At 48.6% G+C, this 16,611-nt stretch overlaps 1 protein-coding gene across 1 annotated transcript in view; it reads right to left on the reverse strand.

Moving 5' to 3' along the window:
- Positions 1–7,948: 7,948 nt before the first annotated feature.
- The window catches only part of sptlc3 (serine palmitoyltransferase, long chain base subunit 3), a 79,484-nt gene continuing 70,821 nt past the window's right edge, over positions 7,949–16,611 (reverse strand). The window contains exons 10-12 of the mRNA XM_080199721.1: positions 15,330–15,465; positions 12,570–12,699; positions 7,949–8,148 (exon numbers count right to left, since the gene is read on the reverse strand). Of these exons, the coding sequence (XP_080055847.1) occupies positions 8,035–8,148; positions 12,570–12,699; positions 15,330–15,465 (380 nt within the window). The 3' untranslated portion in view covers positions 7,949–8,034. The remainder of the gene's footprint in view (positions 8,149–12,569; positions 12,700–15,329; positions 15,466–16,611) is intronic.

Genomic DNA, 16,611 nt, shown 5'->3' on the forward strand with positions numbered 1-16,611 from the left:
TCTGAATCTTTGGGAAGTTATGACTAACACGTCTGTAATTTCCCCGCGGATTCCTTCTGGAGTGGAAAACATTAAGTTCTGGAGATGTGTCTAGTTTAATTTGCGAGGGATAGCATATGTTGTTTAAAAAAAATCCCTTTGAGGCCTTTTCTAATAAAGGCCTTCTTAACCAGCTTATTTTAATCTGGTCATCCCAGTTAAAACACCAAAGCAAAAGGATCTTTGGCAATCATCGCTGCGATAAGACTCCAGTCTCTTTGTTCTGTAATTAAAAGTACAGCAGGAATTTTCAACCTTGCGTCCTAGGTTCCCATTTTAAAAAAAGTGCATAGTTAATAGCAGTAAATTAGATTTGACAAAGCTCATAGAGAGTAGGCCAGAGTTAAGGGAATGTTTTATTTGTGTGTGGCAATTAAGTGTCTTTATCGTACATACAAAACATTCCGCTCACAAAAGGAATGCAACATAAATTTTTTTTTTCCCTTGAACGTCGGTATATAAAAAGTCAGTACACAAAAAAATATACAAACCTCTTTGCCAGCAGCACCTTCAAGCATAGGAAGGTTGTATACAAATGAAATTTACAAACCAGTTCATGCCAGTCACTTTTACTGTACACAATAGCCACATTGCAACCCAACGCTGGATCCCACCACAACCCAGCAAGGATCTGGAGTTAACGTTGCAAAGTGTGGGCAGTGCTAATTTTCTGAATCTCAGTGCATGCAGATGGAGCTTACGGACACACTTCTTTTTAAACAAAAAACAAATCCCCTTAATGCTTAGATACTGCCATCTGCCTCCTTTAATGCGGCAAGTTTAGTTCTGAGTCAGGTCATTTTCCTGGGCAGGATCTTCTGGCTGTGCTCGCCCCAAAGGCCCAGAAATCCTGCCCGAGGTCAGTGGACCTCTGTGTGGTCCGTGTCCCGCCCGCTACGATTTCCGTGGTAGGCGGGACGGGAAAATTTCCGTGTTAGTTTCTTGCCCGAGGTACCCGAATCCCACTGAATTCTCCCGGATCCATCCCTCGCCCACTCCAATCAAAAGCGGTAAACAATGAGATTTTCAAGGACTGAATTACCATCGCAAGCTCGGAGGGCGGGGTCACAGAATAATCCCACTGGAAATCTCTTCTTCCAAGTATAATCAAGAGTCAAATCTCTTTCTTTGTCCCAGTTGAAATGACAGTGCAATCCTTTAAAAACAGCAGGGATGGTCTGTGGAAATTCAGGCTAAGAGCAGGCGATCGAGTTTATCTGAAATGGCTAATGAATCTAGAGAGATTCAAGGCAGCTCTGACACCGGGGAGAGAATTCGCTCAAACCCTGGTCAGCAGAGATTCTAGGTTAGAAGGACAGAGCTTAACGTTGCACCTTTACTAATCCTTTCGTTGGCCACAGCACCGTGTAAACACAAGGAACCAGCGTTAACTGTTGGTAGAAACATGGGTGAATTATCAGAGTGCGTGTACTAACGTGAGAAGGCAAGGTAACAATCACTCAAAAGCAGAGGTTTAAACCTGCGATGAGTGTTCGGCCTTTAGCGTTAAGTCAGACAACCTGAAATGTAGGACCTCCGAACCTTGGATTCTAACACTGGCTCCCAGGAAGTCAATAAACTTCCTCCCCACAACTGCGGCATGATCCTCAAAATGCAAATCTAAGTGGTGTGCGTTTCCATCCGCGTTTGGTGCTGCCTTCCTCAGGTGGACCTCAACTGTCTTAGAATGTTTTCCTCAGCCCAGATGAAGCTGCCATAACAAAATGGTTGGCATGTCCCTCGTCCTTCTAACTACCAGGGTTTGGATGGCTGCCATTTGCCTCTTTCTCTCATTGCCCCTCCGCCCCACGACCCAACTAGATTAAAAAGGGTTAGAAGCGTAACATAAAAATAAATAGACCCTCCCCTCATGAGACGACAACAGTTGATTGGTTGGCCAGTGCGTGCTGATTGCTTCACTTGCAAACCAATTGGTGCTCTCTTCCCATGCGGTGTAAACTGTTGTTCCTCTTTCCATTTGGCAGTCTTGTGAAATTGTCCTGATGAGTGCAGGACGAAAAAACTTTGACTGCAGGTGTCTTTTCTTTTCTCCCAGAGATACCCAAGTCCCGTTCTACCATATGCCCATTAACGGATGGCTGTGTGTGTTTTCCCTGAGGAGGTAACAAGACCCCTTACAAAGGCCCGGGTGGTTGGGGGGGGGTACTCAGGTTCTCGGACGAGTGTGTCACGCGGGGCTGTAAGGATGATACTCTCTTCATCGTTTAAACAACAGGGGATGTATTCCAATTAAAAACCGGATGCAAGTTCACCTCAGCTCTCGCAGAATGAAAAAAAAATTCTCAAGGAAACTTTCTTAGTCTGAGCTGCTCAGGGGAGGAAATTATGCACTTTTTGAACAACTGAATTGACATTTGCTGAGTGTTAGTAACCTCGTTGAGAATAGTTTTGGCAAACATTTAATCCACCGAGGCCAATAAGCCTGTAAAATCTGTGGACCTGCTCTCCTTTAGGCCCAGTCATGCCTTACTTTACAGCTCACAACAATCAGAAATTACGGAAACATTTTCATCAAACCCAGATACTTCTTAGGAATCCAGATCTCGCTAATGATCCCGGAGACTGTTAAGCTTCAGTCTAACGCAGTAATGGTACACAGACTGATTAATAGGGGCAGTTTAACGGGCCACGAACAATTGCCGCAACATATAAAACTGGGACTTCTTACAGCAAGCTCAGTGGTAGTAGTGCCAATCTTGGTAATAGTGCCAATGTGGAAATGAGAAAGGCTAAAGTTACTTCAGCAAATTGGGTGCAACAAGGACACAGTGCTCCGTGGCAAGGCTGCTGTGAAAAGGTGCAAAGTCAGATGCCCTCCCGCACAGAGTCATGCACACCCCCACCCCACCACACCCCACCCCCCACCACCACACACCCCACCCCCCCGCTCCCGAGTTAAGCTTGGGGATAAGCAGAATTTTGCGCACAGCAAGGCGAGGGAGACAAGGGAACGAGGCAAGGGAGCGCATCCCCCTCTGGGAGGTTAAGCATGTTAGAGGCTAGACTGTTGGTTGCAAAAGCAAAGTGCCACAGTTTCAAACGCAGAGGAAGACATCCTCTTTTTGCAGCCTCCAGCTCGGATTAATTCAGACTCAATTTAGCAACCTGGTAGATTTATATTTTCTAATCTCAGGTCGAAGCAGCTCAAGAACTCAGAAGTGCCGTGTTACACGATGGGCTCAAGACTTATTCATAGAATCCCTACAGTGCGGGAGGCCATTCGGCCCAACGAGTCTATACCCACTCTCTGACAGAACAGTGCATTCCTGTACCCCACGCATTTACGTAATCCCCCTAATTTACACATCTTTGGACACTAAGAGGCAATTTAGTGCAGCAGGAGGCCATTCAGCCCATCGAGCTTGCACCAACAACAATCCCACCCAGGCCCTACCCGTAACCCCACATATTTACCCCCTAATTCCCCTAACCTACACATCTTTGGACACTAAGGGGCAATTTAGCATGGCCAATCCCCCTAACCTACACATCTTTGGACACTAAGGGGCAATTTAGCATGGCCAATCCACCTAACCTGTACATCTTTGGACACTAAGGGGCAATTTAGCATGGCCAATCCACCTAACCTGTACATCTTTGGATTGTGGGAGGAAACTGGAGCACCCAGAGGAAACCCACCCACACAGACACGGGGAGAATGTGCAAACTCCACACAGACAGGGAACCAAGCCAGGAAGTGGAGTCCGGGTGCCTGACGCTGAGGGGCAGCAGTACTAACCACTGTGCCGCCGTCTTGCCATTTTTAACACTGTGCCTCTCTGACTTGCGCAGCCCTGACCCACCACGGATTCGAGTCCCTCTCAGTAATAAAACATCAAAACATCTTTAGGTTGGCAAGTGAGAAAGTTCTATTTCTGCCCAATTGGTGTTAGCCTGGGGTAAAAGTGTGCACACTCCCTCACTGCGATCACACATACATCGCTGTGTATGTGCTACCTTAGATGGGACAATACTTACTCTGAGCATGGTGAGCGCAATTTCTCATGGTCACTCTACGCTCCCTGTTCCCTCACTTGTTCCCTACAACAATACAGATTTGCATTTTTATAACACCTTTCACGACCTTGCAAGTCACCCCAAAATGCTTTTGGGGGCCAATGAAATTGTTTTGAAGAGTTAACGTGTGAAACCTGGCAGCTAACGTGTGTCCAGCACGCTCCCACAAAGCACATCCTGAAAACAACCAAGTCGTTCCCTTTCTGTGATGTGGACTGAGGGATAAATACTGGCCCAGACACCTGAGAAAACTCTAGACCCTGCTCCTGAAGGGTGGGGATCTTGGAGTACGAGCTCCCAGATTGAGGTGACGATTGTCTGCCCAATCTGGGAGCCTCACCTGTGTGTACATACTGAGGAGCATCAGGGCCACTAACACTCCGGATTCTGACTGTGTACCTCAAGCACTCTTAGGAGTGGAATAGGGTTTATAAATAAAGGGAATCTAGTGATTCCGATCCCTGAGGAGATATTTCACCTGGGCCGCCCAAATCAGAGACACAAAAGGGGGGAATTTTCCTGCCCCTCCCACCACGGGAATCGTAGTGGGCAGGACATGGACCACGCAAAGGTTGTTGACTTTGGGCGGGATTTTCCAGTCTTGGGGCAAACGCAGCCGGAATATCCCACCCAGAGTGTCAAGCACAGGCCTGGAGTCCATCCTATAACACCACACTTCCGCGTTCCGCAAACAATGCCAAAATAGTGGGAATGGGATCACTTTACGTTCACCTGAGACAGGAGAAGGGACCTTGTAGCACGTGAATGGCAGCACCTCCAACTGTGTGGCACTCCCTCAGTACTGCACTGGGAGTGTCCAGCTGGATTTGTGCGCCCAGCTCTCTGGAGAGGGCGTTGAACCCACAACCTTCTGACTCAGAGGTGACAGGGCTATATCACTGAGCCACAGCTGACGCTGTAAAAGCGGGGGTCAACATGTGCTGCTATTTTTTTAATAAAGTGCATCCGGGACAGCAACGCTTGTGCAGCTACGACGCGGAAGTTCTGTTCAAACCCTGGCCTCGCTCGACATGAGCTGCACCTGCCGTCACGGGTCCGTGGGAGTGACACTATTCTATCTCCAATCCAGAGAGCAAGTTCTCCCAGAGAGTGCAAACACTGACAGATTAAGTGGCGTACAACAGGTGGCACAGCAGTTCCGTGCAAACAACTCCAACCTCTCCGGTTCTGCGGGGAAGAGTCAGTGTCCTTTTTCGCTGTCAGCTTGCTTCAGTGCTGCTACTGGGGTTGCCGGGCGCTAGACAAATTCCGCAAACGCACGACAATAATTGTTTGCGAATCTACAATTTCAGTAATTCTTATTCTCATGCTGCCTCCTCGGAAACACAATTCAGGAGAGGGAGAGTTTGCAATCAGTGACATTCTGAGATGACATTGATACAGATACTGGAGATAAAAGGCAATTGAAGTTTTGGATCCACTATGATAACATAACCTGCACTGCTCAATGCTATGGAACGGAAGGATTAATTAAGGACTGCTGGTTTAGAATTACTCCCGTGTTTGGAATCCGGGATATTTAACGGAGATTGAATTCTGAAAACTTCCTCTACTGGAAGGGGTAATGAACTAACAACCTTGACTGTAGGCACGTTGCAAATCGAGATACATTCTGGGCTGAATAGTGAATCAAAATGATCGATGCAGCTTTAAAAAAACCATTATAAATCTTCAATTTTCTTAAAACAACATTTCAGTAGGCCCAACACCCACAAATCTAACTGTAGGCCCAATGGTCACAAACTAAATGGCTAGGCCCCGAGGATCACAAACCAATCTATAGGCCCCAAGGATCACAAACTAATCAATAGGCCCCGAGGATCACAAACTAATCAATAGGCCCCAAGGATCACAAACTAATCAACAGGCCCGAGGATCACAGACTAATCAATAGGCCCAAGGATACAAACTAATCAATAGGCCCAAGGATCACAAACTAATCAATAGGCCCCAAGGATCACAAACTAATCAATAGGCCCCAAGGATCACAAACTAATCAACAGTCCCGAGGATCACAGACTAATCAACAGTCCCGAGGATCACAAACTAATCAATAGGCCCCAAGGATCACAAACTAATCAATAGGCCCCAGGATCACAAACTAATCAATAGGCCCCAAGGATCACAAACTAATCAATAGGTCCTGAGGATCACAAACTAATTAATAGGGCCAACGCCCACAAGCCAATCTATAGGCCCAATGATCACAGACCAATCCATAAACCCAACGATTACAAACTTATCCACAGATCCGAGGACCACAGCAATGTGAATTTTAAAAAAAAACACATCCACCAATCGTCATCCACGTTGCGCGGACAGAATGAGCAACTTTGGTGCACCAGGAAGTCGAATCGGTCGCTACCTTTGTGCTGAATGAGGGGGGGGGGTGCGATTCTGGGGTTCAGGTGATCCAGCTGCCGCAGTCTATCTCTCGCGAGGTTTGAATTCAGGCCCGGATCGAGAGCGGTGAAGTCAGCTTTCCCTGAGACGAGAGGTGGTCATGACGCAGATTAGCTCTCACGGCAAGAGGATTCACAGCAGTGGTCAAGAGGGCAGCAGTTGTTCGGGCTAAAGTAAAACCCCTGCCCCCTGCCCCCCCCCCCCCCCCCCCCCACTACGGTTGCAGAAGTGGGTGGGGGGGGGAGCGGGGAGGCGTGGAACTCGACCGAATGAAGAACAAGGCAACGAGAAATTAAATTAAATTAAATTTGAAAGAGAAACCACAGCACCATCCGGAATAGACGGCCCACAGTAACTAACCTTTTCAATCACCCCCCTCCCTATCCCACCCGCCCCCCCCCACCCCACATCAATAAAAACTTCTTAAAGATTACAATCCTGTTCGTGGACAGAATTTCACAGGTTTAAAAATCGGGTGAACTGTTCTCTGGGGACATTCTGAATGCACATCTAAAAATATTCTGCGCCACTCACCCACCACCCCCCCCACACACACACACTGCACCCCCTCCCACCCACCACTCCACTCACCCCCACAACCACACACTGCAACACCGCACCCCCCCTCCCCCCCAACTCACAGGACCACGTTTTAAATGAGTTTCAATAGGACGTCGGGGGAAAAAAAAAAGGTTTACAAAAATTATAATAATCTCTGTATTTACAGGAAATATTCTACTTCCACAACATTTCGAACAGAAATCTCGTGTGGTCAGACAGTTCTTTGGCAAAATTACAACCCCAGCCCCCACCGGCAAAAATCCCCAACCCCCCCACCCCCCGATCAAAACATCCGCTGTCCCGAAACGCTATCACCCCCAATGGCAGGTCAATAAAATTCCAACAAAGACCCAACCCAAACATGCCTGAGTTTAACCTTTCGGCTAATTCCTGAATTAACTATTTATTGCAACAGTTGCATAGAAATATCTTCTTTCTTAAAAATAAAAATCGAACAGTTTAAATGCTCACTTGGAGTAACAACAACGATTGCTCTCTCGTTAAATAACCTTTTTTCCTTTAAAACACCCCAAACAGTGCGCGCGAGCGAACACATGCGGGGCTTTGCAAAGGAGGCTCACGGATTCTCTCTCTCTCCTCGTTGGTCTCACTCCGCTGGGAGCGTGCGTCTGAGGGCCGTGCTGGCGGGACGGGGTCACGGGGGAGTCACCCTGCCCCGGATCGCTCGCTCGCTCGCTCGTTTGTTCGTTCGGTCCCCGCTGCGCGCCCGCGCACAAAGTGTGTCACCTCGCGGCAGCCTCCTCTCTCCTTCCTCGATTCTACCAACCCCCCACCCCCTCCCCTCCCCCCGACGCACACCCCCTCCGATCGGCACGTGCGTGGCTGCTGTTTCCGTCGCTGGGTCGCAGCGGAGGGTGGGGTGAGAGGGGAGGGGGTGGGGGTGGGCAGGCGTCGTGTGCGTTGTGACACAAATTGCTTTGCTCGCAGTCCACACCCCGCGAAGGGGCCACTTCAGTCTTCTATCTCAAAGTCTGGCTCGTCGCAGGCCTCCGGCTGAACCCCGGGCGACTGCCTGGAGTACTTGAACTGGAGGTAGTCGCCCATCTCGTCCAGGACGTTCAGCACCTGAAACAGATAACGCCCGTCCGTCAGAAAGACGCACATTTCTACGCCGCCCGTCGCAGCCGGCCAACATCTCAACCAACCAGGAACCGGGGCGAACTGTCGCAACGTAGGGATCGACACCAGTTACCCTCCGAGCCCACTGCAATATAGATGGTGCCTGGAAGTGTCAGCGACGTTATGTTCCGCCCAGAGAGCCAGTACCGCACAGAAGGAGCCCTTCGGCCCATTGAGTCTATGCTGTCCCTCTGTAGGGAAATCCAGTCATTCCCATTCCTCTGTTCTATCCCTGTAGCTCTAAGTCTCCATCCAATCTCCTTTCCAGATCATCCAGCGTAGAATCATAACATCCCTGCAGTGCAGAGGAGGCCGTTCAGCCCGTCGGGTCTGCACCAACTCTCTGACAGAGTAACTCCACCCCTCCCCACCACCAACCCCTCGCTCTATCCCCGTAACCCCACACATTTCCCATCACTAGTCCATCTAACCTACACATTCTGGGACACTGAGGGGCAATCCAGCAATGCACCTAACCTGTACCTCATTCGGGCTGCGGGAGGCAACTGGAGGAAACCCATGCGGACACGGGGAGAACGTGCAAACTTCACACAGACAGTGACCCAAGATGGGAATTGAACCTGGGTCTCTGGTGCTGGGTGGCAGCAGTGCTAACCACTGTGCTGCCTGAAGGGCCATTTGACAACGTTGAAGGTGTAGCTGGTGGATTTCAGCTGTCCAAGGCTTTAACAACAACAAAAACACCAGCAACCCGCAGTCACACAGAATCATAGAACCCTACAGTGCAGAAAGAGGCCCTTCGGCCCATCGAGTCTGGACTGAACACAATCCCACCCAGGCCCTACTCCCATATCCCTACATATTATACCCACCAATCCCTCTGACCTACACCTCCCTCAACACTAAGGGACAATTTCTTAGCATGGACAATCAACCTATCCCGCACATCTTTGGACTGTGGGAGGAAACCAGAGCGCCCGGAGGAAACCCACGCAGTAACGAGGAGAATGTGCAACCTCCACACAGGCAGTGACCCGAGCCGGGAATCGAACCCAGGACCCTAGAGCTGTGAAGCAGCAGTGCTAACCCACTGTGCCACCGTGCCGCCCTAGACACAGCACCTATAACATCACTAAGATGCTCTTCGGAGCCGATTAACAAATAGAATTTGACAGCGAGCTAGATGAAGAGCTAATTGAGGCAGAGGTCGAAGAGTTTGGTTTCGAGAAGCTCCTTAAAGATGAAAATTGAGTGGTGGGGAGGGTGACTGAGGGAATTCTCTGGGCGTGGGGTCCATTCAGCTGAAGGTCTGGCCATCAGTGTTGGAACGGCTAAATTCAGGACTACACAAAAAGGTGAGAATTGGTGCAGCACGTGTATCTCAGAAGGTTGTGGAGCTGGAGGAGGTTACAGAGATGCAAAAGAGGCGCAGCCCAAGGCGGGTTAATGGAGTAAAGAGATAGATAAATCTTGATGTTACTGAACGGGCGGCACGGTGATTAGCACCGCTGCCCCTCACTGCAGCAAGGGCTTTGCGGAGTTTGCACGTTCTCCCTGTGTCGGCGTGGGTTTCCTTCCGAAAGACGTGCTGGTTAGGGTGCATTGGCCGTGCCAAATTCTCCCTCAGTGTTACCCCAACAGGAGTGTTGCGACTCGGGGGTTTTCACAGTAACTTCACTGCAGCGCTAAGGTAAGCCTACTTGTGACACTCACAAATGAACTAAATTGGACGGTGGAACAGACTTGAGGGGCTGAATGGCCTCCTCCAGTTCCCATATAAACAAGATCTACTCCATTGCAGGGTGTAAACTGCCCTCTAGTGGCTCCAGGTTGCACCTTAATATACTGTGGTTTACTCCAGTCAGGCTCGGGGATGCTCAAGGGAATCCCTCACTCCTGCACCAACAATGATTTCCTCTGTTAAAACCTGGTGCCTCCTGCCAGAACCCCCCGACATACAATCCCTGTGAAAGATCCACAGGGGATGTGTGGGGGCGGGGGGGGAGAGTGATGGGGTGCCTGGAACGCGCTGCCAGAGGAAGCAGGCACATCAGCAACATTAGGCACCTGGATGGGCAGATGGATAGGGAGGGAATAGAGGGATACGGACCGAGTAAGGGCAGAAGGGTTTATTTCGTTTAGTTAGGGCATCACGATCGGCACGGGCTTGGAGGGCCCATGGGCCTGTTCCTGTGCTGTACTTCTCCTTGTTCTATCACATAAGGTCAGTTGCTGCCTTAATAAGCTTGGCAGAGGTTGGTGTAGTGGTATTATCACTGGGTATAATCATCCAGAAACCCAGATTGAATGCTCTGGAGAAGCGGGTTCAAATTCCACCGTGGTGGCTAGCGGAATTTAAATTCCATCAATAAATCCAGTCTTAGTAAAAGTGGCCGTGTCGATTATCGGAAAAACCCACCTGGTTCATTAATGTCCCTTTAAGGAAGGGAATCTGCCACCCTTACCCGGTCTGGCCTACACGTGACCCCAGAGCCACAGCAATGTGGCTGACTCTTAAGTGAGTCTGAAGAGGCCCACGGCTAGTCAATCAGTTCAAGGGACAATTAGTGACGAGCGACAAATACTGGCCCAGCCGGCAACACCCATATCCCACGAAAGAATTTTTGAAAAACAATGTGCATTTATACAGCGCCTACTGCGCTTCACAGGAACAAACAGCAAACCAAAATTTCACACAAGCCACATTTGAGGGAAAGTTTGGTTACAGTTTCAGGTTGTAAGGAGCATCTAAAAAGAGGAGAGAGAGATGGAGAGATTTGGGGAGATGGTTCCAGAACTTAGGGCCCAGATGGTGAAGGCAGAGAATCATAGAACCCTTGCAGAACAGAAGAGGCCATTTGGCCCACCTAGTGTGCAATGACTCTCTGGCAGAATATCTTACCCAGAATATCTCCCCTGCCCTCTTGTCAATGACAAAATGATGAGAATTGAGCAACTGAAAAGCAACTGTTTGCTCCAACTATGTGTCCCTTGTCAGTCAGCCAATCTTGTATCCATACTGCTCTGGTCCCCTCTATTCTCTGGACTTTGGCTTTGCTGGACAAGTCTGGTATCTGTCACTTTATCAAATGCCTTGTGGAAGTCCACTAACTGTTATTATCTTCAGGAACCCTCTCTGCTACATCCCTGGAACCATTCTGGTGAATCCTTTCTGCATCCTCTCCAATGCCCTCGCATCCTTCCTAAACTGTGGTGCCCAGGGCTGGATGAATAATTCAAGAAACTACAAAGGGTCGTGCATGTAGCCCAGTCCATCACTCAAACCAGCCTCCCCACCACTGATTCTGTCTACACTTCCCACTGCTTCGGAAAAGCAGCCAGCATAATCAAGAACTCCACACACCCCGGACATTCTCTCTTCCATGTTCTTCCACTGGGAAAAAGTCTGAGGTCATGTACCAACTGATGCAAGAGCAGCTTCTTCCCTGCTGCCATCAGACTTTTGAACGGACCTACCTTACATTAAGTTGATATTTCTCTACACCCTAGCTGTGACTGTAACACTACATTCTGCACCCTCATGTTTCCTTCTCTACGAACAGTATGCTTTGTCTGTACAGAGTGCAAGAAACAATACTATTCACTATATACTAATACATGTGACAATAATAAATCAAATCAAATCAAGTAGTATTTTATGCTAGTGTCTTGGAGCAGTGATTTATTTATTCTATCCTCCTTGCTCTCTATGTGTCTATTAATGAAGCCTCGGATACCGCGTGCTTTAATAACCACTCTCTCCTCTCATGATTTATGCACATTTTCTCTTATGGGACATGGGTGTCATTGGCTGGGGCAGCATTTGTTGCTCATCCCTAAATGCCCTCCATCCCAGAGGGCAACTGAGAGTCAACCACATTGCTGTGGCTCTGGAGTCACGTGTAGGCCAGACCGGGTAAGGACGGCAGATTTCCTTCCCTAAAGGGCATGAGTGAACCAGATGGGTATTTTTTTGACAACTGACAACGGTTCCATGGTCATCAGTAGGTTCTTCATTCCAGATATTATTTTATTGAATTCAAATTTCACCATCTGCCGTGGAGGAATTTGAACCCGGGTTCCCCAGAGCATTGCCCCGGGACTCTGGGTTAGGTTTAAGTTTTTAAAGTTTATTTATTAGTGTCACAAGTAGGCTTACATTAACACTGCAATGAAGTTACTGTGATAATCCACTAGTTACTACACTCTGGCGCCTGTTCAGGTACACTGAGGGAGAATTTAGCCCAGCCAGTGCACCCTAACCGGCACGACTTTTGGATTACTAGTCCAGTGGATTACTATACCGCTACGCCACTGCTTTTCCTGCATACATACATGTACACCCAGAAACCGCTACTCCTGCACCCCCTTTGCATCAACTCTGCGAATGCTCGGCAGGTACTCACTGTGTCCAACATCTGCCGCGTGTGGGCTGCGGACAGACAGAAGCGAGCCCGTGATTCCACAATGGGAGTGGCTGGAAAGCCCACCACCACCACACCGATGTTCTTCTTCAACATTCTCCTGGCAAACGCACTGCAAACAGAGATTCCAGTCACAACAACAGTGATCACCAACAAAAGACCCGGCATTTCTCGTGCAACTTTAACATTGAAAAAGGTACCTTAGTTTGTCGAATGAAATACGACATTACACCACATACAGCAATACTAGGACAGATGGCCAATAGCTTGGTTAAAGATGCTCGTTGAAAGGAGTAAAGAACAAAGAAAATTCCAGCACAGGGACAGGCCCTTCGGCCCTCCAAGCCTGCACTGACCATGCTGCCCAACTGAACTAAAACCCCCTGCCCTTCTGGGGACCAGATCCCTCTATTCCCATCCTATTCATGTATTTGTCAATCGCCCCTTAAAATTCATTATCGTATCTGCTTCCACTACGTCCCCCGGCAGCGAGTTCCAGGCACCCACCACCCTCTGTGTAAAAAACTTGCCTCATACATCTCCTTTAAACCTTGCCCCTCGCACCTTAAACCTGTGCCCCCTAGTAATTGACTCTTCCACCCTGGGAAAAAGCTTCTTACTATCCACTCTGTCCGTGCCCCTCATAATCCTGTAGACTTCTATCAGGTCGCTCCTCAACCTATTTTGTTCCAGTGAGAACAAACCGAGTTTCTCCAACTTCTCCTCATAACTACTGCTCTCCATTCTAGGTAACATCCTGGTAAATCTTTTCTGTGCTCTCGTCAAAGCCTTCACGTCTTCTGGTAGTGTGGCGACCAGAATTGAACACTATATTCCAAGTGTGGCCCAACTGAAGTTCTACAAAGCTGCAACATGACTTGCCAATTTTTAAACTCAATGCCCCGGCCAATGAAGGCAAGCATGCCGTATGCCTTCTTGACTACCTTCTCCACCTGCATTGCCACTTTTAGTGGCCTGTGTACCTGTACACCCAGATCCCTCTGCCTCTCAATACTCTTAAAAGAGTTCTGCCATCTTAAAGGAGCAGAGAGGTTTAGAATTCTCTGTCCCAAAGGGTGGTGGAGGTGAAGGCCGGATCATTAGATGCATTTAAAATGGAGGTGTATAAATATTTGATAGATTGAGGAATAGAGGGCTCTGGGGAAGTGGCGCAGAAATGGAGTTGGGACCAGCATAGATCAACCATGAATAGTGAAATCGGGGCAGGCTTCAAGGGCCAACTGGCCTACTCCTGCTTCTATTTCCTACGTTCTTGTGACTCAGAGAGGTTTAGGGAGGGAATTCTATTGAATCAACCACCAACAGAGGAGTAATTAAAATGGGGGATACTGAAGTTTATTTATGAGCCTTGATGTGGAGATGCCGGTGTTGGACAGGGGTGGGCACAGTAAGAAGTCTCACAACACCAGATTAAAGTCCAACAGGTTTATTTGGAATCACGAGCTTTCAGAGTGCTGCTCCTTCATCAGGTGAGTGGAGAGGTAGGTTTCACAAACATGACACATATAGACACAGACACAATTGCAAGATTGGGATGTATCTGGTGTATAGTGTTGGCTGAAGGTCCTCTGTGGTGAGTCTTGCTCGAACTTATGCACGAAGATCTTGGTGTATTGAGGAACACCACAGCAGTCACGGGCATTCAGCCTCCGATCTTCAGATAGGTGTTCTCCAAGACGGCCTTCAAGACACCCAACAACGCAGAATCGCTGAGCAGAAACTGATAGCCAAGTTCCGCACTCATGAGGACGGCCTCAACCGGGATCTTGGGTTCATGTCACACTACCTGTAACCCCCACAACTTGTCTGGGCTTGCAAAATCTCACTAACTGTCCTGTCTGGAGACAATACACATCTCTTTAACCTGTGCCTAACCCCCTCTCCACTCACATCATCTGTATCTTCAAAGGCTTGATTACCTGTAAAAACTCACATTCCAACCATTCTTCACATCCCAATCTGTAATTATCTTGCAATTATGTCTGTGTCTATATATGCCGTGTTTGTGAACCTACCTCTCCATTCACCTGATGAAGGAGCAGTGCTCCGAAAGCTCGTGATTCCAAATAAACCTGTTGGACTTTAACCTGGTATTGTGAGACTTCTTACTGTGCATATTTATTAGTGTCACAAGTCAGCTTACATTAACACAACAATGAAGTTACTGTGAAAATCCCCTAGTCATCACACTCCGGGGCCTGTTCGGGTACACTGAGGGAGAATTTAGCACAGCCAATCTGCCTCACCAGCATGTGCTTTAAAACTGTGGTTGCAAACTGGAGCACCTGGAGGAAACCCATGTAGACACGGGGAGAATGTGCAGACTCCACACAGATGACCCCAGATGGAAATTGAACCCGGGTCCCTGGCGCTGTAAGGCAGCAGCGCTATCCACTGTGCCACCCATAGATGATAGAATTAGAGGAGCACGGAGACCTTGGAGAGCCTGGGGGGCTGGAGAGATAGGGAGGGATTTACAAACAAGGACGAGAATTTTAAAATCAAGCATCACCAAACTGAGAGGTAGCATGGGTCAGCGGGGGAGAGGGGAGAGTGGGAGCTGGTGTGAGTTGGGGGTCTAGGGGGAGAACAGGATGTAGAGCAGAGGAGGGAAAGCGTTGCGCACTAATCTACATCCACACACAGCCTTTAATATAGGAAATAAAACGTGTTTCACAGGGGACGCGAGGTCAGAACAAAAACCAGGATAGCAAAGCCTACCCGACTTTTCCAGGCATGTACAGCAGCAAAGGTACGACTGGGGAATCTTCATTTCCATAGGTAATGAAACCCAGTTCCCGCAATCGCTGTCTGAAGTATCGAGCATTCACTGCCAACTGTCGCACTCTCTCGATACCTGCAGAGGAGGAAGAGGAGGAGGAGGAGGATGTAGACAGAATACCCTGTTCAGTGACACCATCCACCAACCACATGCAACTGACAGCTCACGTGGAAAGACTTGCATTTAAATAGCACCTCTCCCAACATTTTCCTGACTGCTCCCTGCCCCCATAACCCTTGACCCCCGCCCCGTGTTGATCAAACATGGCCTCTAACTCGGCCTCAAGTCAACTCAATGACCCAGCAACCTCCACTGCGCTCTGGGGGATGGAATTCCACAGATGGACGAGGAATGACCCTCCGAGAGAAACAGGTTCCCAGCTCCCTCTCAAGAATCTCATTTCTAAACTCTGTTCCCCTGGTCTCCCCCACATTCTCCTGGTATCCACTCCTTCCGCAGGATCTTAGATGTGTCAATGGACATTCTCTCATTCTTTTCTTTCAATCATCCGTGGGACATGGGCATCGCTGGCTGGCCAGCATTTATTGCCCATCCCTAATTGTCCAAGGACAGTTGAGAGTCAACCGCATTGTCGCTGTGGTTCTGGAGTCACGTGTAGGCCAGACCGGGTAAGGATGGCAGATTTCCTTCCCTAAAGGACATGAGTGAACCAGATGGGTTTTTCCAACAATAGCTTCAGAGTCATCAGTAAATTTCCAGATTTTTTAAATTGAATTCAAATTCCACCATCTGCCGTGGCAGGATTCAAAACCGGATCCCCAGAACATTGTTCTGAAACTCTGGATTAGGTTTGCATTTTTAAAAAGTTTATTTACTAGTTTCTCAAGCAGGCTTACATTAACACTGCAATGAAGTTACTGTGAAAGTCACCGAGTCGCCACACTCTGGTGCCTGTTGGGGTACACTGAAGGAAAATTTAACATGGCCAAGGCACCTAACCAACACATCTTTCGGACTGTGGGAGGAAACCGAAGCACCTGGAGGAAACCCACGCAGACACTGGGAGAACATGCAGACTCCACACAGATGGTGACCCAAGCCGGGAATCGAACCCGGCTCCCTGGTACTGTGAGGCAGCAGTGCTAACCACTGTGCCACCGTGAGATTTCCTTCCCTGAAGGGCATCAGATGGGTTTTAATGACAATTGACAACAGTCATTCCTAATTCCAGATTTTTACTGCATTCAAATTTCACCATCT

The sequence above is a fragment of the Carcharhinus amblyrhynchos genome, chromosome 12 (genome assembly GCF_965287045.1).
Source record: "Carcharhinus amblyrhynchos chromosome 12, sCarAmb.v2.hapA, whole genome shotgun sequence".
NCBI classification, from domain to species: domain Eukaryota; kingdom Metazoa; phylum Chordata; class Chondrichthyes; order Carcharhiniformes; family Carcharhinidae; genus Carcharhinus; species Carcharhinus amblyrhynchos.